This window comes from Notolepis coatsorum (genome assembly GCF_963971535.1).
Source record: "Notolepis coatsorum genome assembly, chromosome: 1".
Taxonomy (NCBI): domain Eukaryota; kingdom Metazoa; phylum Chordata; class Actinopteri; order Aulopiformes; family Paralepididae; genus Notolepis; species Notolepis coatsorum.
The window spans coordinates 301,851,335-301,874,157 of NC_140165.1; the positions used below are offsets into that span (position 1 = coordinate 301,851,335).

A 22,823-nucleotide genomic window follows, 5' to 3' on the forward strand; every position below is an offset into this window, starting at 1 on the left:
AATGAGTCAGTGATTAAAGTATATGAAGCTGTGGCCAGCAGGGTATCAACCTGAGTATATGAAGGAGTGAGCTGTGGCCGCCCAGGATATTATATGAGGGAGTGTGTGTTTTTGTTTGTGTTTCTCCATCTGTGGTGTGTGTGTGTCTGCATCTCTGTCTGTCTGTCTGTCTGTCTTTCTGTGTGTGTGTGTGTGTGTGTGTGCAGGGGTGGACCTAGCACACTTGGCGCCCTAGGCGAGATTCACCACTGCGCCGCCCCCCCCGCCCCCCCCCCCCCCCCCAAAAAAAGATTTTTTTTTTTGTAATTTTTTTTGTGGCTTTTTTTTTATGGCTTTTGCCTCTTCATAGTTCTCTAACGTTAGTCTTTCTTTCCTCAACGCTCAATTCTATAAACACTTGACCGATACCCATCAATGCACAGCGCTCTAGCATGTTCTGACTGTGAACACCTAAAGCTGAGGCTCAGACCGACCAACCGTTTTAGATTTTTGGCTCATTTTCCCTTATGTTAGAATTCTTTTTATGTAAAAATAATGGTTGCAGATATAGAGGGGGGCGCCAAAACTGCACAGAAAAAAAAAAATTAAAAATTAAATGTATTTTTTTTCTTTTCTTTTTTTGGCGCCCCCCTCTGGGTGGCGCTCTAGGCGACCGCCTATATCGCCTGTAGGAAGGTCCGCCCCTGTGTGTGTGTGTGTGTGTGTGTGTGTGTGCGTGTGTGTGTGTGTGTGTGTGTGTGTGTGTGTGTGTGTGTGTGTGTGTGTGTGTGTGCGTGCGTGCGTGCGTGCGTGCGTGCGTGCGTGTCTCTGTCTCTGTGTGTACATGTTTTCCCATCAAGATGTGAGGAAAGAAATATGTCATGAACCACACATTGAGAAGAGATAATGACAAACAGCACTGTCAGCACTGAGAGTTCCAGGGAGGAGGAAGAGGAGGAGGAGGAAGAGGAGGAAGAGGAGGGAGGAGAGTCTTCAGAGAGCCGTGTCTACCGATGGATAACAGCTCCTCTGACCTGTTAGAAACGTTGACTAAGTGTTGTTGTTGTTGTTTATGTGGATCAGCGGATGCATGGCAGCTAGCGAGACACTGGTGTCTGGGAGAGAATGACTGGCAGCCACTCACTGCAGGGGGCGATGGTGTGTGTGTGTGTGTGCGTGTGCGCGCGTGTGTGTGTGCGTGTGTGTGCATGCGTGTGCGTGCGTGCGTGGCCGTTCGGAGTGGCTTCCACGCTGCGTCTCCGGGGACATTTTCTATAGTAGCTCTAGTCACACGGCGCAGAGCATGATTCCAACCCCAGTGAACAGATGGCACGTTAGCAGGCCTCCTTTGTGCCAGCGAGCCAGGGTGCCTATTCTTTATTTGGAGCTGAAGAGTGCTGCCGAGTGCTTCCGCATTTTCCCTGATTGGCTGCGACACGCCCCGCGGCAGCCACAGAGCGGAGCGGCAGAGCAGAGCAGCGCGGCAGCCGCAGAGCGGAGCGGCAGAGCTTGCGGCATTATGTAGCCGTAATCCCAGATGTTTTTCCATCGACGCTTAGCTCAACTGGTACGCCGCCGTGCTGTGGAGCCTGCGGTGCGGTTGGTCACAAGTTTGAATCACTTCAATTTTTTTTTTCTTCTTTTTTACGTTTATCATCTCTCGCTATAAACGTGCATTCTTCCGCTGGTTAAGTTTAGGCATTCTTTCGGAGTTGGTTAAGGTTAGGGTTAAGTTAAGGTTAGGCATTATTTCGGAGTTGGTTAAGGTTAGGGTTAAGTTAAGGTTAGGGAGGGTTAAGGTTAGGCATTCTTTCGGAGTTGGTTAAGGTTAGGGTTAAGTTAAGGTTAGGGTTAAGGTTAGGCATTCTTTCGGAGTTGGTTAAGGTTAGGGTTAAGTTAAGGTTAGGGTTAAGGTTAGGCATTCTTTCGGAGTTGGTTAAGGTTAGGGTTAAGGTTAGGCATTATTTCGGAGTTGGTTAAGGTTAGGGTTTGTCACAGAGAATGCCTGTCTGTCTTTCTTGACGTGGAGGATGCAGCCTATTTCCGCACTGCCGCTCTCTCGCGCTGCCGCGGTCACATGGGCGTCATGGCCAATCAGAGAAACGCAACGCACTCTTCGGCTGTGATAAATATAGACGCAGCCAGGGTACCCAGGGTTACAGCGGCCCGCTGACCCAGCCAGAGGGAAAAGAATTCCTTTAAATGAGCCTGCGAACAGCGTCGCTGCTGAGAAGCCTGGGACTCTAAGCCTCATTAACAGTGAGTCATCCGTTGCGCTGATCCGCGCTTGTTCGATATCTGGTTAATTGACATTGACACGAATCTGGAAAATTCACTCCGCGCGGCTTTGGCGGATGAGTGTGGCAATCACGCAGATGGATCTAGCGTTGTTATAATTGATTGTGATGGCCCGGGCTACGGTACAGTATGGACCACGCTTCAGGGAGCGGTTGTCCTCCTGCCCTTCTGCTAATGAACACGCAGTGCTGAGGAGCGGACGTGGCATTAAGGAACAGGAGGAGCTCACCTTTTGCTGTTTTCTCCGTGGCGCTAGTCACACAGATACCCTGCAGCGATGGGTCTGGAAGGGGTTCATTCACAGGCAAGCAGGCAGGAGGTTAGGTGGACCTTTCAGACGAAGGATGGGAATTTCCACTAACTTCACTGATGGTTAAATTAGAGTAAAAAAAAAAAAAAAAAAAAAAAATATATATATACATATATATATATATATATATATATATATATATATATATATATATATATATATATATATATTCCCCCCCTTACCCAGAGTACTATCTATCTATCCATCCTGATAGTTTCAGTGAGATTTATTGACTTCTGGAGATATCTGCCGTAGAGATGTCTGCCGAGATGTCTGTAGAGATCAGTAGGTTTATATGCATATGCCAAAAGGGAATGATTGTAGCATCTATTTGAACCCATTGCATTAGAAGGGCCAACGTACCTAGCTACAGTATCTCTCTCTCCATAACGTCTTCAGTGTGCGGACTTGCTCTCTCTCGCTCTTTCTCTCTCTCTCTCTCTCTCTCTCTCTCTCTCTCTCTCTCTCTCTCTCTCTCTCTCTCTCTCTCTCTCTCTCTCTCTATCTCTCTCTCTCTCTCTCTCTCTTATTATCTAAGTCAGTGGTTCCCAAACTGTGGTGCGCGCACCACTTGTGGTGCGTGACATGAAAAGGCTAATGGTGGTTGTTGAGGAGCCACGAAGTGACCCTTTTATTTTGACATCCTGTTCTCTCTGTCACTTGTATGATGTAAAAGATTAAGCATATGTTTATTGTATATATCTGTTTTAAATCTAAGCATATTATAACATGATGAGTAGGCCTCTGATCTAAGCACCAAATGTGCACTGAAAGTCAGTGATTTATAACGAAAGTCTTTTTGTATTCTTCCTCCTACTTATGTAACCTGTATGTATATAAACTATATATAGGCATTGCTAGTAAAGGAGACAATGATAATTTGATAATGCAGGGGGCTGCTCAGAGTCCGTTCTCTGTTAGAGTGGGTAGGAATGTGCTTCCTCTATATGCGGCATTGAAAGATTCCACTCCAAGAAGCTAAGAGCAGGGTGGCACATTTTAACCCTTGCCTGCCCTGTCAAAAGAGAGAGCCATTATACACTTTAAAAACTACATGTATGATGTGTAAACATATCAATCAGTGTTTAAGTATATGAGTACTGTATTGTACAGGTATATATATATATATCTGTATATATCTGTATATATCTGTAATATATATATATATATATATATATATATATATATATATATATATATATATATATTATATATATATATATATATATATATATATATATATATATATATATATATATATAAGCGTATAGGCTATTCATGCTAGAAGGACCATGTATTGTATATTACTTTTTCAGGGCAATTGTTTCATTCGCCTTTAGGAATGTGCCTATGACCTTGTGGGCCTCTGCTAGCCTACTAGATACAGATGAAGACATAGGGTTTTTCCCAACACAAAGTAATCTGTTACTTCTCCAGTTACTGTGACGACTAGAAGGGGAGGAGGTTTCATCCTTACTGAATTATGTGTTGATTGGCTGGTAAAATGACATGGCTGTATTTGTGGACCAATGGTAGGATGTCTTGGTATGATGCAGAACCTGGATATAATAAAGCCCGGCTCGCTTGCTCCGGGTTAGATTTTTGAGATCGAGATTTTTGTAGCCCCAGGCCTAGCTGAGCGGTGTAATGAGCTAGCCTGGGTATTTTTGAGTAAACCTCCCTAGGAAGAATACTCTTTAGATTCGAAGAGCTATGCTAAGCTCTTAGTTTTTATTCTTTTTTAAAGGATTTTTTGATTTTGAGATTTCTGATTGCCATTCTTATAGCAGCAGACACGGTTGAGCGATGTACTGGAACCGAGTCTGTTTATTTTTCAGAGTGGAGTCCCTAAGCCAATACTCTGTTTTTTAGATGCAAAGTGCTATGCTATGCTTGAGAGAGATGTTTTGTTTTATACTTATTTTTACTGGATTGGACATTTCCAAGACAGAATCTTTGTAACTTACTTTTTCTAAATATACCAACTTTGTTAAAATACGTTTACCAATTCGTGGACTGCTTTCATTGAGCTGCTTTATCACAATGTGTCACGACGCTGGCCGCGCCCTGCGTTCATCTGAGGTAACACGGTATATGTATATTCTGGAAGCCATACAGATTAAATCAATTGCTGGTTACTGCTTTTAGCTAAAGTTATATAAAGGATATAATATATATATATATATATCACTATTTGTTGTTTGCAAGCGCCGGTACGACGGGCTCCATTGGATTTGTGGGAAACTGAGAGTCTGGCCACTGCAGGGCCTGACGATCGGGCCACGGATTGATGGACCTGTCGAACTGATAGGAGGTTATGGGGCTTGCAAATGATTATTAATGTTATTACGCTAATATTACACTATTAGCAGTAGTAATACTTATTCAAAGAGTAGTAATATCATCAGGCTTACAAATGATTAGCATTATAGGCTTTTCCTAAAATGATGATGATGGTGATGATAATGATAATGATGATAATGATAATGATGATATAATAATTATTATTATAGGCAAGGAGTTCTCCCAGACATACATTCTGTTTATTACAAACAAAGAAGAGGTTAACAACTCTTCTACGCTTATATGTCATATGAACTGGATATAACTAACTAGTGACTATGAAGTAAGCGTGATTAGGAATAGTAATTGACCCGAGAACTTGGCGAGTTTAGCACCTCGCTGGGGGATATCGGGTGGCCACAGGGTTCTATCTCGAGTAGGTGATTTGAGATAGATAGAGACACCCGTAGGCTCTTTAACAGTGGTCAATACATTTTTTTTTACAATAAAATTTCATAAAAATCTTAGTCAACCCGTTAGTATTATGGATATTAAACATGCTGGCAGAGTACATGCATCCATGTTGTCGTGAACATTTTAATTAAATAAAGAAATTCCCTATCCATAGTTGCCGTGGGCAACTAAATCTGTGCACGGAGACCAGCAACAATTTTTTCTAACAGAAACCCATTGGGGGGTGCGTCAGCTAGGTCGGGAGGTGACAGGGGGTGCACGGCCAAAAAAGTTTGGGAACCGCTGCTCTAAGTCATGCTCTCTCACCCAGATGCGCACTTGCAACAAGCAGGGGATTTCTCTAAAGGCTCAAATCCATATTTATTTTAATTCACAACACAGCATTATGACAGCAAACTGAGACGGACAAGGGGATAAAAAGAAGCAGTAAGATAGGGATACATTATCCAAAGCGTCTTACAAATTGTGTACAAAGTCAGTTGGAGGGGTACATTTAAATCCATCACAGATATAATGGGTAGGTATCTCTCTCTTTCACTCTATCTATAATGTAGGCTGCCTTTCAGTGTGCGGACTTGAACAAGCTGTAGGATTATGGGGAAAACGTAGTCTCTCTCTCTCTCTCTCTCTCTCTCTCTCTCTCTCTCTCTCTCTCTCTCTCTCTCTCTCTCTCTCTCTCTCTCACACACATGCTGTCCTTGGATTGATTGATTGATTGATTGAAAACTTTATTAACAGATTGCAGAATGGGTACAGTACAGTACAGCTCAATACATACAATTGTTAAGGGGATGCAGACCAGAGAAAGACTTTCGTCTTGTTTACATCAGGGTCCCCCATTTTCAATTCATCGTAACATATATGACATACATGACATACAGATAGACAGTACTGCTACATCTATACATTTATGACATACCAGATTTGCAATTACAGTACTGTTTGTGATACAAAAAGAGTCCAGAAAAAAAAAGAGTATATACATTTGACGTAGAAACTATACATTGGATTGGGTAGGTGGGGGTGGGGGGGGGACTGTACATTGGAGGTGGTTGGGTGGGTGGGGGGGGTTGGGTAGGAGTGGGGGGGGGGGGGGGGTTGGGTAGGAGGGGTGGGTGGGGGACACTGTACAACTGTACAAACAAAACTGTATGGATTATTGACAAGACCATACTTGGTAATTTACTGTACATTGGAGGGGGTTGTGTTCGGACATTTACAGGGGCCAGTTTCGAGTTGCAGTCTCCCTTAGGTGTTTTTTGAGAGTGTTTTTGAAAGTGGGTAGTGATTCACATTCCTTTACAGCTTTGGGTAGGGCGTTCCACATTGATGTGGCATAATTGCGAAACGTGTTTAGTCCCTTGTTTGAGCCGAATCTGGGTTTTACATGATTTGTGGAGCTCCCTCTGGTGTTGTGATCGTGGTATTCACTGACCTTTGGGAAGTATTTTGTCATGTACATGGGTACCTTGGTCGTGTAGTGTATCTTGTAGACCAGGCCCATTGCAAGTTGCTGTACTCTGTCGTCTACTCTAAGCCATCCTAGGTTGTCAAAGTGGGCAGGGGTGAGGTGGGTTCTAGGAGTAAGGTCAAGCAGTAGTCTGACCAGTTTGTTTTGAGATGTTTGTAATTTGTTTTTAGCGCCTTTGAGGTGCTTTGGTACCATGAGGTGCAAGCATAGTCGTAGTACCCTTGAATGAGTGCTCCTGCTAGAGTCTTCAGGGTATTCTTGTTTACCAGTGAGGAGATCCGGTACAAGAATCGAGTTCGTTGGTTGACTTTTTTTATTACATTGGATGCCATTTTGTCACAGGAAAGATTTGCCTCTAGGATGGAACCCAGGTAGGTAATATCTTCTTTCCTTGTGACAATATTGTCACCCACTGTAACTGAGAAGCCGTCGGTCTTGCTGAGTTTGTTATTTGAACCGAAGAGAATGGACTCTGTTTTGCCCATGTGTAATGATAGTTTGTTATCAGCGAGCCATATGCAGATTTTGCCTAGTTCTGAGCTGAGGGTTTTTTCAACCTGTAACTTGTTCTTGTCAGAGACCAGCAGGGCTGAGTCGTCCGCAAACAGGAACAAGTTGCAGTCACAAGCTGACGACATGTCATTTGCATAAATTAGGAACAGTAGCGGACCTAGTATGCTTCCTTGTGGAACACCACAGCTTACTGTGAGGGGGGGGGATAGGGTACCGTTTACCTCCACCATCTGCTCTCTCCCCTCCAGGTAGGATTGCATCCAGCTCACTGATAGACTATCAAAACCAATTGCTTTTAGCTTGTCAATCAGAATGGTGTGATTGACAGTGTCGAAGGCCTTTTGTAGGTCCAGCATGACCATGCCGCAGTATTTGCCCGCGTCCACCTCTTGTTTGATGTGGTCGTTTAAATAGAGAAGGCATGTGTCAGTGGAGTGGGATGTTCTGAAGCCAGATTGGAATTCGTAGATTAGATTTTTTTCCGCAAGGTATTTTTCGACCTGTTCGTATACATTTTTTTCCATGACTTTCGAGATGGAGGTAAGGATAGAAACAGGGCGGTAGTTGCCTGGGTCTAATTTACTGCCTTTTTTGTGCAGAGGGGTCACTCTCGCAATTTTGAAGTCCTTGGGGACGTGTCCCTGTTTTATGGAGAGGTTTATTATGTGTGTGATGACTGGGGTGATGGCGGCTGCTGAGTCTCTGAGGAATTTGGAGGGGATGTTGTCATGGCCAGTGGCCTTGTTGGGTTGGAGGGCGCTCAGTTTTTTGAGTACCTCATCTGTTGTTACCATTTCCAGTTTGAAGTCGTCTTTGTGGACCCCTAGGTTCTTGTAGTATGCTACTATGTGTTCTACCCCATAATGCCCTGAGTGGGAGGGTAGTTTATTTACCAGTGTTGTGGCTATGTTTGTGAAGAAACTATTTAAGTAATTGGCTACATCCAGCTTTTCTGTGATGAGCGTGTTGTCCGTCTTTATGTTTATGTTTGAGAATCTGGTTTTAAGTTTTTTACTGCAGCCTAGTTGGTTATTGAGTAATTTCCAAAGTTCACGTGGTTTGTTTTTGTTTTCCTCGGTTTTGTCATTGATGAAATATTTTTTTGCTGTTTTGATCATGGAGTTTACATCATTTCTTAGTCTGTTTCTTTCCGGAGACGCTGTGAGATTGGAATGCGACCCTAAGCATATGACCCGTTAGACGCTAAATTGTTTGGCGCTGTGTGTGTGTGTGCATGTGTTTTTGTTATACAGTACGTGTGCATAAGTAGATTTATGTGCTTTGTCTGGATTTAGCGTTTGTCTCTCCATTTCCCCCTCTCTCTCTCTCTCTCTCTCTCTCTCTCTCTCTCTCTCTCTCTCTCTCTCTCTCTCTCTCTCTCTCTCTCTCTCTCTCTCTCCTCTTAAGCGCTCTTGTCTTCGTCCCTATCTGCTTTATCTCAGTCGATATAAATCTCTCAGTGTGGCAGTTGTCGTAGAGACCAGAGTTAAGGGGAGAGAGAGAGAGAGAGAGAGAGAGACAGAGAGAGAGAGAGAGAGAGAGAGAGAGAGAGAGAGAGAGAGAGAGAGAGAGAGAGAGAGAGAGAGAGAGAGAGAGAGAGAGAGAGAGAAAAAGCCGAATGCCTGTAATTGGCCGTGGCAGGGGGTGGAAAACCCAGAATGTTCTAAGTGGATTTATGGTGGAATGACATTAAAGGTACAGTGACAGAGACAGAATCGCACAAAGGGATCTGAGCAACAATAGATCAATAGTCCCATTTTTCCACGAGTTTCATACTCTCTACCCTGCCTCGTATGGCTCTATAGTCATTTCATCGCCTCGGCGTTATTCCTGCCCCATCCCCCCGTTCTTTCTCTCGTCTCTGCCGCACTCCCTCTCTCCATAGATATCTTTTACTCCTGCTGGTGAGATCTCCTGATTTACTGTAGGTAGCCGACTACAGGCTGTGGTGCCCGAGCGCGGCGGACTTGACCAGAAGAAGAAGTGGCGCTGTGTGGTGAATCCTGGCACCCTGCAGCCCTCTACAGAGGACCCTCTCTGGGTATATTCATCAGTATATTCAAGCGGAGGCTCTCGGTCTCATAACCGCAGGGGGCTGCTTCGTACCCCCCCCCGCGCGCGCGTGCTAGAAGGATGATTACGTCAGCCCCGCTTCCATATCAAACAAACGCCTTATTTATAGTCACGGGTTATCATGAGCCCTTTGGTGTCTCAGATATGATGAGATAAGTACAGTTCTCTCCCCCCCGTGTCTCCACAACAACCTGGTGCTCACAGCTGCTGCCGGCAGCAAACTAATGGATTGTGTGTCATTTAGGTTGCTCATAAATATAGCTGGTGGAAATAGAAGATTATATGTATTTGCCAAAAGGGAAAGGTTACAAATTAATTCAAATGATTGCAATAGATGATATCTTTCGTAATTGTAATGAGCTGCGCCTTCTTCTGCATGCCCCTGGAGAGGCCATCATCTGATTCGACATGCTCCACAGAGCCTACATGCACCTGGAGAGGCCATCATCTACATGCTCCACAGAGCCCACATGCACCTGGAGAGGCCATCATCTACATGCTCCACAGAGCCCACATGCACCTGGAGAGGCCATCATCTACATGCTCCACAGAGCCCACATGCACCTGGAGAGGCCATCATCTACATGCTCCACAGAGCCCACATGCACCTGGAGAGGCCATCATCTACATCTACATGCTCCACAGAGCCTACATGCACCTGGAGAGGCCATCATCTACATCTACATGCTCCACAGAGCCCACATGCACCTGGAGAGGCCATCATCTACATGCTCCACAGAGCCCACATGCACCTGGAGAGGCCATCATCTACATCTACATGCTCCACAGAGCCTACATGCCCCTGGAGAGACCATCATCTACATGCTCCACAGAGCCTACATGCACCTGGAGAGGCCATCATCTACCTGCTCCACAGAGCCTACATGCACCTGGAGAGGCCATCATCTACATCTACATGCTCCACAGAGCCTACATGCACCTGGAGAGGCCATCATCTACCTGCTCCACAGAGCCTACATGCACCTGGAGAGGCCATCATCTACATCTACATGCTCCACAGAGCCTACATGCACCTGGAGAGGCCATCATCTAGGCCGCGCAGCACAGTGAGAATCATGTTCTTCGACTTCTCCAGCGGCTTTAACACCCAGCCTCTGCGGCTAGCAAAGAAGCTCACGGCGATGCGACTGGACCACAGACTACCTCACCAACAGACCACAGTACGTCAGACTGCAGGGCAGCCAGTCAGATGTGCTGGTGAGCAACACCGGTGCCCACAAAGGAGCCGTGCCGTCACCCTCCCTGTTTACCCTCTACACTGCCGACTTCTGCTACAACTCGATCCTCCATCATCAGTTACATCACAGACAACAATTAGGATAGGTACAGAGCCCTGGTGGAGACCTTTGTAGGGTGGTGAGACAGCAACTCAACATCAGCAAGACCAAGGAGCTGGTGGTGGACTTTTGGTGAGGCAAGAAGAGGCCCCCTACTCCTGTCACCATACGAGGGGAGGAGGTGGAGATGGTGGAGACTAGGGCTGACCTTCAATTTTTTTTTTGGAATTCTAAGCTTCGGGCCGATATTCGATTTTAATTCGAAGCTTCGAGATTAATTTTTTTTTTTTTTTTTTGGGGGACTTGTACAGCACTTTGTTCAACTTTCTCAGTGCTGTAAAGTTTAAACCTTTTTAAATCTTAGACAAACAAAACACTTTACTTTCATGAAATATTGTAAGCCGTCATTTGAGGCTTTATAAAAGCAGCACAATGAACTCAAATCTGTCAGTGTCGAGTCCGACATCATCTTAAATAACAAACAGCATTGCTTGTTGTAGTTAACAAAGAGAGGTGATTTTGCAAAAAAAGAAGATAATAATAATCATATTTTCTTTATTTTCTTTTATTTTTTATAATCGATTTTTATTTTCATATTCGAATCCCATGCCCATCGAACGAAGCTTCGAAGTATTTAAGACAGCCCTAGTGGTTCCTGGGAGGACACTTGAACAGTAGACTGGACTGGTCAGACAACACAAGGCCCTTTACAGGAGGGGACAGAGCATGCAAACTGTTCTTCCTGAGGAGACTCTTTCAACATGTGTAACTGTTTTACCAGTCTGTGGTAGCCAGCGTCCTCTTGTTCGACTGGAGGTGGTGTCAGAGAGGAGGACGAGGAAAAAGCTGGATGCTATACTGGAAAACCCCTCCCACCCCCTCTATGAGGAGCTAGCCAAGATGAGGAGCACATTCAGCCAGGCATAGACGTATCCCCCCATGACACACCACAAACTGCCTGGGCCAGTCCTTCGTGCCACAACCGTGGGCACAGACTGCTGCCAATTGCTGAATTGAGTTAACAGCTGGTGAACTTGAGACTCTTAATAATAAACACTGCATGGACTCTACACTATCATCACTATTATTACTGACTTGAATGCATCCTGCCTTTCCACTACTATCATCACTATCACCACTATAACTATTACTATGTTCTATATGTTATATGTTATAGGTTCTATGTCAGTCTATCCGTATTACCACTTCTGCCTGCACCTCCCCTCCCTCATGCTGCTATGACGTCTGAATCTCCCCAAGGCGATTAATAAAATAACACTGGTTACATGTTACACAATGTCTGACTCCCACCTATACTCTGCACGGACTACGCATAACGAATGGCGTATATCACGCCAGTTTGGGTACCTTATGTATACTGCACCTGTGTATACTGTATACTTTACTTACTCATAGTATATATTTAGATTTTAGTGTTTATTGTAACCATATTGTAATGTATAATACAACTGATACAGACCCTCATCTGCACCTTTGATTACACTGCCTACTTGCTCAGATGCGTATATTCAGAGTTAATTATATTGTTTACACTGCCTATTTTAACTTTTCTACTGTACTATAATTGTATTGCCTGTAATTATGTCTTCTACTATTGCCATACCCATACCTGTACCCCCATGCTGCTATGGTGCCTGAATTTCCCCAAGGGGATCAATAAAGGAATATCTTAACACTTTAATCGCCGGGAACGCCGTAACTCGTCTTTCCCCGCCATGCTCATTCTGCCGAAGACGCCGTACCACGTCTTTGATATCAATATTTCAAAAATCTGTGATCGAAATCATATTTCTCCTCCGGGGACCTGAGATATACTGCTGAGCTCCACTCAACTGTCTAACGGTTCAAGAGCGCCATCTGGTGGCCGATCGGCAGATCGGCCAACAGGAAGTGACGCGCCAAACAGGAAGTGCTCATCCATATTTTGTCCGGGCACTCGCGATCGTTAGCCGGACTCCATCTCGACACACTGGATAATCAATCGCTCGCCCTAACTCAATAAACAACGTTATTTGGACGTATATAGTATTATACAACCTGGAAATGGTTCATCTAGATCAACATCCCATAATAGCAAAATATCTACTCCAAGCTGATCGCCCAACGCCGCGAGGAAGGTACGGTGAGTTTCAACATTATTTTCTAACGTCTTCTATACTAACTGATCTGATGATCATATGACCCACCCTAGATGAATGATATAACGTTGCCCACGGAATTATAAACGACCCCCCGCCCATCCGGTCAACATCAGATGATACGTAGTAACGTCTAGAAGTACCTCCAGTTGAAATTTTTTATCTGGCACCGATCGCTATCAAACTGTATTTCATCATCAATATAATGCATTTGGGGCTATAAATCAAGTTCTGGAGAAAGCTGCAGAAAACGATAAAAACATACTTATACTTTAGACCGTATTTTAGTATGAATATGTGAATGAAAAGGTATAACGTTGCTACACCCTGAACAATATATATAGGACATTGAATGGGCCATAATAATGTCAATTTAGCAATACAATTTAAAAAGTTATAGCCCTGCAAAGAAGGGGAACTTCTCCATAGACAAATAGAGCTGGCTAGGGATGGTAAATTATGAATTTAACCATGGCGATCAAAGTGTTAACAAGGCATTTGCCTAACTGAACCTACTGATGTAAACATGATATGTTTTTTTTTGTTTTGCTGTCTAGAGCTACTGTAACTGTGATCTGAATGTTTCTTTCATTTCATTGGTTGTTTTATTCATTTTTATTTTATTATGATGATGATGATGATGAATAGTTTATTTTCAGTCTTTGTTTACAGATCAATCAAAAACACACTTGTGTGGACTTTCAAAAGAAAAGAAAAAAAGAAAAGAAAAATCACAAATGTACATAATTCAAAGTAAGCTCACACACAAAATCCAAACTCAATGACCGAAAAAAGGAATAGGCTGAAGCACATGCTTATTTTTGCCTATCCTTTACAATTATTAAAAACTAAATATATATAAAAACTAAATATTATAAAATGATCTTATCTCCTTTCATGTAGCACTTTGAGATTTGTTCCAAATGTAATTGTAAATGTAAAATTATTATTATTATTATTATTATCTTATCTTATCTTATCTTACACATATCAGGTATGTATCTCTCATGTAACCCGTCCTAGCTGCTGTAGGAGCCGTGGGCAGCCACAGTGCAGGCCCCCGGGGACCCACCACTCCAGCTCTAATTATAACCAGAGGAGCCTTTAGACCGTGCCGCTAATCCCAGCCCTTCAGGAGTAGTTCATGTTTTTTAGTTTCATGAGAATAGCTCCCACCATGAGGCAGGATGACTCAGACCTTCACAGGCCTCCTCGCTATTGTAAGGCATATATTACTATTGTATAACATATTTGTCGAGTTTGGTGGAAATCAGAATTGTGCATTCACAAGTATGGCAGGAGTACTGTATATACTGTATGTAGCATGCATGTCTTTTATGGTTTGAGAGGAAACCAGAGTGGAAGCACGGTGGAAGCACTAATAATAACCCCAAACGGACCAATTCTATACTGGTCAGAAACGGTAATAGATCAAATTTGAACTTGGTATTGGCTGGAAAACATAACTGACATTTTTCTGTATCATTTTTAAATGTGTGAGTGTGCTTTAAACTAAAGGACCGGTTAACTTTTTTCTTTTTTTTCTTTACCCTCTTGGTACAGTCTGGCATGATGTCACATGGCTGCGGCTCAGGAGGTAGAGCGGTCGACTGGTAATCTGACGGTTCCCAGTTCAATCCTGGCTCCTCCCCATAGCATGTCAAAGTGTCCTCGAACAAGCGGGTTGGCCTCCTTGCATGGTTGCCTCTGCCGTCGACGTGAATGTGTGAGTGAATGTGTGAGTGAATGGGTGGTGAATGTGTGAGTGAATGGGTGAGTGAATGGGGTGAGTGAATGGGTGAGTGAATGTGTGTGTGAATGGGTGAGTGAATGTGTGAGTGAATGTGTGAGTGAATGGGTGAGTGAATGGTGTGAGTGAATGTGTGAGTGAATGGGTGAGTGAATGTGTGAGTGAATGTGTGAGTGAATGGGTGAGTGAATGGGTGAGTGAATGGGTGAGTGAGTGTGTGAGTGAATGTGTGAGTGAATGTGTGAGTGAATGGGTGAGTGAATGTGTGAGTGAATGGGTGAGTGAATGTGTGAGTGAATGTGTGAGTGAATGGGTGAGTGAATGTGTGAGTGAATGGGTGAGTGAATGGGTGAGTGAATGGGTGAGTGAGTGTTGTGAGTGAATGTGTGAGTGAATGTGTGAGTGCATGTGTGAGTGCATGTGTGAGTGCATGTGTGAGTGAATGTGTGAGTGAATGTGTGAGTGCATGTGTGAGTGAATGTGTGAGTGAATGTGTGAGTGAATGGGTGAGTGAATGTGTGAGTGAATGTGTGAGTGAATGTGTGAGTGAATGGGTGAGTGAATGTGTGAGTGAATGGGTGAGTGAATGTGTGAGTGAATGTGTGAGTGAATGTGTGAGTAAATGTGTGAGTGAATGTGTGAGTGTGGTGAGTGAATGTGTGAGTGAATGTGTGAGTGAATGTGTGAGTGAATGTGTGAGTGAATGTGTGAGTGAATGGGGTGAGTGAATGTGTGAGTGAATGTGTGAGTGAATGGGTGAGTGAATGTGTGAGTGAATGGGTGAGTGAATGGGTGAGTGAATGGGTGAGTGAGTGTGTGAGTGAATGTGTGAGTGAATGTGTGAGTGCATGTGTGAGTGCATGTGTGAGTGCATGTGTGAGTGAATGTGTGAGTGAATGTGTGAGTGCATGTGTGAGTGGAATGTGTGAGTGAATGTGTGAGTGAATGGGTGAGTGAATGTGTGAGTGAATGTGTGAGTGAATGTGTGAGTGAATGGGTGAGTGAATGTGTGAGTGAATGGGTGAGTGAATGTGTGAGTGAATGTGTGAGTGAATGTGTGAGTAAATGTGTGAGTGAATGTGTGAGTGTGTGAGTGAATGTGTGAGTGAATGTGTGAGTGAATGTGTGAGTGAATGTGTGAGTGAATGTGTGAGTGAATGTGTGAGTGAATGGGTGAGTGAATGTGTGAGTGAAATGTGTGAGTGAATGTGTGAGTGAATGTGTGAGTGAGTGAATGTGTGAGTGAATGGGTGAGTGAATGTGTGAGTGAATGTGTGAGTGAATGGGTGAGTGAATGTGTGAGTGAATGTGTGTGTGAATGGGTGAGTGCATGGGTGAGTGAATGTGTGAGTGAATGTGTGAGTGAATGTAGTGAGTGAATGTGTGAGTGAATGGGTGATGTGAATGTGTGAGTGAATGTGTGTGTGAATGGTGAGTGAATGTGAGAGTGATTGTGTGAGTGAATGTGTGAGTGAATGTGTGAGTGAATGTGTGAGAGACTGTGTGAGAGAATGGGTGAGTGAATGTGTGAGTGAATGTGTGTGAGGCACAAGTTGTTAAGTGCTTTGATGAAGTGCAGCATGCAGGTCCATTTACCATTTATTAGTCTTAGGGTGTGCGGGTTTAAAAAAAAAAAAAAAAAAAAAAGGAACCCCATGCATCATTTAACACATCCACTTTTTTAATTGCTGGAACACTGTTCTTAGTGCACTGACCTGTTCCATTTAGGGCGGTGTTTAGTCCCTACGGTAGTTGCTGTTCTGAATGCGTTTGGCAGCCATTCATTCAATATAGGACATTGGCCAGAACACTGTCTGTGACAGAGGTTATTTTTAGTCAATTTGTTTAGTTCATATTGTAAGGGTTGAAATATTCAGCCACTCTCGAAGGCCAATGAATGTTCTTTATTGATACAGTTTAAAAGATTTTGTGTTTGCACAGCATAAAAAAGCTTTATAAAACAACAATCACTTGCACAGCCCACTTTCACAAAGAATGTTATTTTTTGCTGTTCCTTTGTGACCGGAGTGGTGCGGTGTGCTCTGATGTGCCCACGCTCTGATGTGTGTGTTGAGTTGGCACTGGTGGCAGGCAGGAGGTGGATCTAGACTGAGTGACAGGCTGTGGGCAGACAGGCTGGCAGGCTGAGGGGCGGGAGCTGAGGAGAGCAGAGCAGAGCTGACAGCAGCCTGCATGGAGACTCCCCTGGCTCCCAGCCCCAGTCCCAGAGCAGAACGTAAACAACTAGGGGGGGGCAGGGGCGTAGAGAGAGAGAGAGAGAGAGAGAGAGAGAGAGAGAGAGAGAGAGAGAGAGAGAGAGAGAGAGAGAAACGGAGTGAGGCAAGGATGGGAGAGAGAGAAAGAAAGTAAGAGGGAAAATAGAGAGAGAGGCATGATGGGAGAGAGAGAGAGAGAGAGAGAGAGAGAGAGAGAGAGAGAGAGAGATAAAATAGAGAGAGGCACGATGGGAGACAGAGAAAGAAAGAAAAAAGAAAGAAAAAGAAAATAGAGAGGCACGATGGGAGAGAGAGAGAGAGAAAATAGAGAGAGGCACAATGGGAGAGAGAGAGAAAGAGAAAATAGAGAGGCACGGTGGAGGAGAGAGAGACAAAAAAAAAAGACAAGAGAGAGAGAGAGAGAGAAACGGAGTGAGGCAAGGATGGGAGAGAGAGAAAGAAAGTAAGAGAGAAAATAGAGACAGACATGATGGGAGAGAGAGAGAGAGAGAGAGAGAGAGAGAGAGTAAGAGAGAAAATAGAGAGGCACGATGGGGAGAGAGAGAAATAAAATAGAGAGAGGCACGATGGGAGAGAGAGAAAGAAAGAAAAAAAGAAAGAAAAAGAAAATAGAGAGGCACGATGGGAGAGAGAGAGAGAGATAAAATAGAGAGAGGCACGATGGGAGAGAGAGAGAGAAAGAGAAAATAGAGAGGCACGGTGGAGGAGAGAGAGACAAAAAAAGAGAGATTATAGAAAGAGGCACGATGGGGGAGAGAGAGAGAGAGAGAGAGAGAGAGAGAGAGAGAGAGAGAGAGAGAGAGAGAGAGAGAGAGAGAGAGCAGGGCTCAGGAATAAGACACCAGCGCGTGCAGGAGCTTCTGGAAGCCATAATGAGTTTGGCAGGGTTCCTGTGATAGGCCACAGACACTACCCGGAGAAATGCTCTCTGCAGACAACACAGGTGAACGGAGAGACGCGTCTCCCTTCCTGGCCTTGTGAGGAGGTGCGTTGTTTTGACTGCATCTGACAAGGGTGGAATCCAATTATGCGAGTGTGCTACCGTGGTGACAGCCGCTCCCATTGGACTAGAACCCCCCCCGCTCTACTGTCTGCACTGTCAGTATTGACTTGTATTGAATCATATGACATCCACGCTCGAGGGTACAGAGGATCCAGTGACTCCCAGTTAGAGAGGGAATGAAAAGAAAGGCATTAGTAATGTTGAAATTGGTTAACTCTTTCGATCGATAAGCCTCTCCTCGGTTATAACGGCACCTCTCCGTTTATCAGTGCATCTCGGTGAAGTGGTCTCCAATGTAATGACTTTTCTGCCTCCCCCTGTTCTCTCTGAATGTCTCTCGCTGTTTCTATATCTCCTTCAAGGTTCTGTTCTTTTTTTTCATTGCCCCCCCCCCCCATCCTATCCAGAGAGTCTCTACCGTCTGGGAGGCCCGCACTGTGCTCCCGGGAGCAGCATTGAAGGACTGGAGGCCATGGAGGTAGGAAGACAATGAGTGCTCCTTGAAGTATATACCACCCGTCAATCATGAGCAGCACAGTGCATTCAATCCCTCTGGCTTTCTTATAAACAACGCCGGTCCTTGAACCCCCCCCCCCCCCCCCCCCCCCCCCCAACCTGTTCTCTATTCTCTCCTCTCCTTTCCTTCCTCCTTCTCCTCTCTCTCCCTCCCAACCCCCGCTCTGCTCTCCTCTCCTCTCATTCCTCGTCCTCGTCCTCCTCCTCTCTCTCCCTCTGAACCCCGCTCTCCTCTCCTCTCCTTCCTCATCCTCCTCCTCCTCCTCTCTCTCCCTCCGAACCCCCGTTCTGCTCTCCTCTCCTCTCCTTCCTCCTCCTCCTCCTCCTCCTCTCTCCCTTTCCGACCCCCGCTCTGCTCTCCTCTCCTCTCCTTCCTCCTCCTCCTCCTCTCTCTCCCTCTGAACCCCCGCTCTCCTTTCCTCTCGTTCCTCCTCCTCCTCCTCTCTCTCCCTCCGAACCCCCGCTCTCCTCTCCTCGTCCTTCCTCCTCCTCCTCCTCCTCCTCCTCCTCCTCCTCCTCCTCCTCCTCCTCCTCCTCCTCCTCCTCCTCTCCCTCCGAACCCCCGCTCTGCTCTCCTCTCCTTCCTCCTCCTCCTCCTCCTCCTCCTCCTCCTCCTCCTCCTCCTCCTCCTCCTCCTCCTCCTCCTCCTCCTCTCCCTCCAAACCCCCACTCTGCTCTACTCTCCTCTCCTTCCTCCTCCTCCTCCTCCTCTCTCTCCCTCCGAACCCCTGCTCTCCTCTCCTCTCCTTCCTCCTCCTCCTCCTCCTCCTCCCTCCTCCTCCTCCTCCTCCTCCTCCTCCTCTCTCTCCCTCCTCCTCCTCCTCTCTCTCCCTCCGAACCCCCGCTCTGCTCTCCTCTCCTTCCTCCTCCTCCTCCTCCTCCTCCTCCTCCTCCTCCTCCTCCTCCTCCTCCTCCTCTCTCTCCCTCCAAACCCCCCACTCTGCTCTACTCTCCTCTCCTTCCTCCTCCTCCTCCTCCTCTCTCTCCCTCCGAACCCCCACTCTGCCTCTCTACTCTCCTCTCCTCTCCTCCTCCTCCTCTCTCTCCCTCCGAACCCCCCACTCTGCTCTACTCTCCTCTCCTTCCTCCTCCTCCTCATCTCTCCCTCCGAACCCCCACTCTGCTCTCCTCTCGTTCCTCCTCCTCCTCTCTCTCCCTCTGAACCCCCACTCTCCTTTCCTCTCCTTCCTCCTCCTCCTCCTCCTCCTCCTCCTCCTCCTCCTCCTCCTCTCCTCTCTCTCCCTCTGAACCCCCGCTCTCCTTTTCTCTTCCTCCTCCTCCTCCTCCTCCTCCTCCTCTCTCTACCTCTGAACCCCCGCTCTCCTTTCCTCTCCTTCCTTCCTCCTCCTCCTCCTCCTCCCTCCTCCTCCTCCTCCTCCTCCTTTCTCTCCCTCTGAACCCCCCGCTCTGCTCTCCTCTCCTTCCTCCTCCTCCTCCTCTCTCTCTCTCTCTCTGAACCCCCGCTCTGCTCTCCTCTCCTTCCTCCTCCTCCTCCTCCTCCTCTCTCTCTCCCTCCGAACCCCCGCTCTGCTCTCCTCTCCTTCCCTCCTCCTCCTCTCTCTCCCTCCGCAGAAGAAATGTAAGATCCACGTGTTGCTCCTCGTGGTGCACGGCGGCAACATCCTGGACACGGCGGGCGGGGACCCCGGCGCGAAGACGGGCGACACGGAGACGCTGGCCTCCGTGTTGGAGAAGGTGGCACGGGCGCACTTCCAGACCGCCGCCGCCGAACACGTGACGATCAAGCTGGTGCCGTGCCCGGCCGTGTGCGCCGAGGCCTTCTCCCTGATGTCCAAGTGAGTGGGCGGAGAGGAGGACAACGTGTGGGACTTTTTGTGGGACATTTGTGGATACTCTTGCGTAAGAATAACAATAGCACAATAAGCACACTAGGCTACGTAGGTCAACTATCCCAACACTATAGAACAGAATACATTTACAATTTGTCATTTATTTCATGCAAAGCGACTTACAAGTTCTGTACAACAGGTCAGCAGAAGGGCTCTCTTTTTTCTCTTCTTTTTTCCATCTCTCTGATGACCAAGTGAGTGGCAGAGAGGACGGACAGCATGTGGGATTTTTTTTCGGGATATTTGTGGATACTCTTACGCGTAGGAATAATGTTTACATAATGTGTAATAAGCCTTGATCTAAATATAGCCATTTAAATGCACACTAGCACACATAGCGCAATAGGCTACGTAATATAGCAAGGGCGATTATTTAGTAGCAAAGTGCATGATTGTAAAAGACAGTACGAAGGTTCTTTTTTTTATTTGTATTTTATTTTGTGGCGAAAAACATTGTAGGCAGATATAAATTATGGTATGGTATGGTATGGTATGGTATGGTATGGTATGGTTTTTATTCTTAATCCCAGAGGGGAAACATGGTTTGCCACCAGAGCCAATACAAATACACAAACAAGAAACAATAACATACAGTACAAGTTATATAACACAGTAAAAAGAAGAGAAAAAGAGAGCATCTCAACACATACAGTACGAGTAACATAACAGTACAAGTTACATAACACAGTAAAAAGAAGAGAAGAAGAGAGCCTCTCAACATTAGAGCTAGCGGTGTTCGTTAAAGAATTTAACCGTAGCAGGAACAAAGGACCTTCTCAATCGCTCTGTAGAGCATCGAGGCATCAAAAACCTAAACACAATTTTGGTTCATCCGAGACAAAGATTTGAGCTACACAGAGAGCACTTTATTATATTTCTCGCTGCTTCTAGTAGAGCCTTCAGATGCAGTTTTTTTTATAAAACTCTTGGTATGTCAGAGAAATTCGCTTTGACTTGAATCCCCCACTTCATGAGCTCCATGCCGCATCGATTTCTCTGCCCCATCCACACACACACACCAGTCATGAGGGGGAACAGCTGCTCCACGCAGGTATTTGTGACAGGGATGCTTAGGACGCTTGATACCCTTCAGTGGCTTCCCGCAACTTCACTCCCAGCAGTCGCTCCCCGTCTCCACCGCTTCCCTGATTTCAAGGCTCATTCAGAAGTCGCCATTGAGCACATCTTCAGCTGTAGTGCAACACAGTTCGCAGTAGACGAGCAGGCGAGGTGGAGGGAGACGATGGTGTGTAGCCTCCTAGGCTACTGGTAGTGGTTGGTGATTCATATTGTCTTTTTCAATCTTTCACTATTACACATATAGAAGGTTAACCCTTTCACTACCACACTACAGACGGTTAACCTTCTGTAGTGTGGTAGTGAAAGTGTTAAACCCTTTGTAGTGTGCTAGTGAAAGGGTTAACCTTCTGTAGTGTGCTAGTGGATGGGTTAACCCCTTTGTAGGGTGGTAGTGAAAGGGTTAACCGTCTGCAGTGTGGTAGTGGAAGTGTTAACCCTGTGTAGTGTGCTAGTGAAAGGGTTAACCTTCTGCAGTGTGGTAGTGGATGGGTTAACCCTTTGTAGTGTGGTAGTGAAAGGGTTAATCGTCTGTAGTGTGCTAGTGGAAGGGTTAAGCCTTTTTGTAGTGTGCTAGTGAAAGGGATAACCATCTGTAGTGTGGTAGTGGAAGGGTTAACTCTTTGTTGTGTGGTAGTGAAAGGGTTAATGTGATCTATAAATGGTTGCCATATATCTCATAAAAGGTTTTTACTCTCATTCCTCAACCAATAAAAGATCCAGGGTTATACAGCTATTCATTTCAGAAAGCCACATTCCAATTGCCACTGGGGCATCGGATTGCCATTTTAATGCAATACATTTCTTTTAGCAATGCCTAGTCAAATCTCTGTGAATTTTATAGCGTGACTATTTTTAAGAGTGAAGTTACCCAATGGACAAATCTCAGGATCCAATGGAGAGGTAAACATCATTAATATTGGATACGGTGTCACATAGCCCCTGACAGAAAGAACCTTTGAAGTTTAGGGCACTGCCAAGTGGAATTGTGGAAGAATTTAAACCAGATCAAGGATGTACTCAGTCAAATATAGATACAGGTTTATTGAACTCAAACAGAGTATCGAAATACAAGAGTTATGCTGGATGACTCCAGGAAGGTGCAGGCCTAGTATCCTCCAAAAGAGCTCCCAGAATCATGTTTAACATAGGCCTTTATACCAAGAGAAAGTGGGTTGTGGCCAGGTGAGTTAGGACAGATTGGGTGGAGGTTTGAAGGAGGGGGGGGGGGGGGGTGGGGGTTTATGTGAGTTAGGGAGGGCTGGAGAGGGTTGAAGGAGGGGTGAGAGACAAAGGGTGGTGACTGATTGATCAGGGGAGACGGGATACATTTGGGTATTGGGGATTAACCCCTTTCACTACCACACTACCAAACGGTTAACCCTTTCACTGTGACAATAGAGGAGGTTAACCATTTCACTGCCAAAGGACAAAGGGTTAACCCTTTCACAACCACACTACAGAATGTTAACCCCTTTCACTACTACACACTACAGAAGGTTAACCCTTTCACTACCACAGTGTGTCCACAG

At 45.5% G+C, this 22,823-nt stretch overlaps 1 protein-coding gene across 1 annotated transcript in view; it reads left to right on the forward strand.

Moving 5' to 3' along the window:
• Positions 1–22,823, forward strand: part of pitpnm3 (PITPNM family member 3) — a gene marked incomplete at both ends in the record, with an annotated part of 199,018 nt that overhangs the window by 145,680 nt on the left and 30,515 nt on the right. The window contains 2 exon segments of the mRNA XM_084310842.1: positions 18,256–18,326; positions 19,937–20,160. Of these exon segments, the coding sequence (XP_084166968.1) occupies positions 18,256–18,326; positions 19,937–20,160 (295 nt within the window).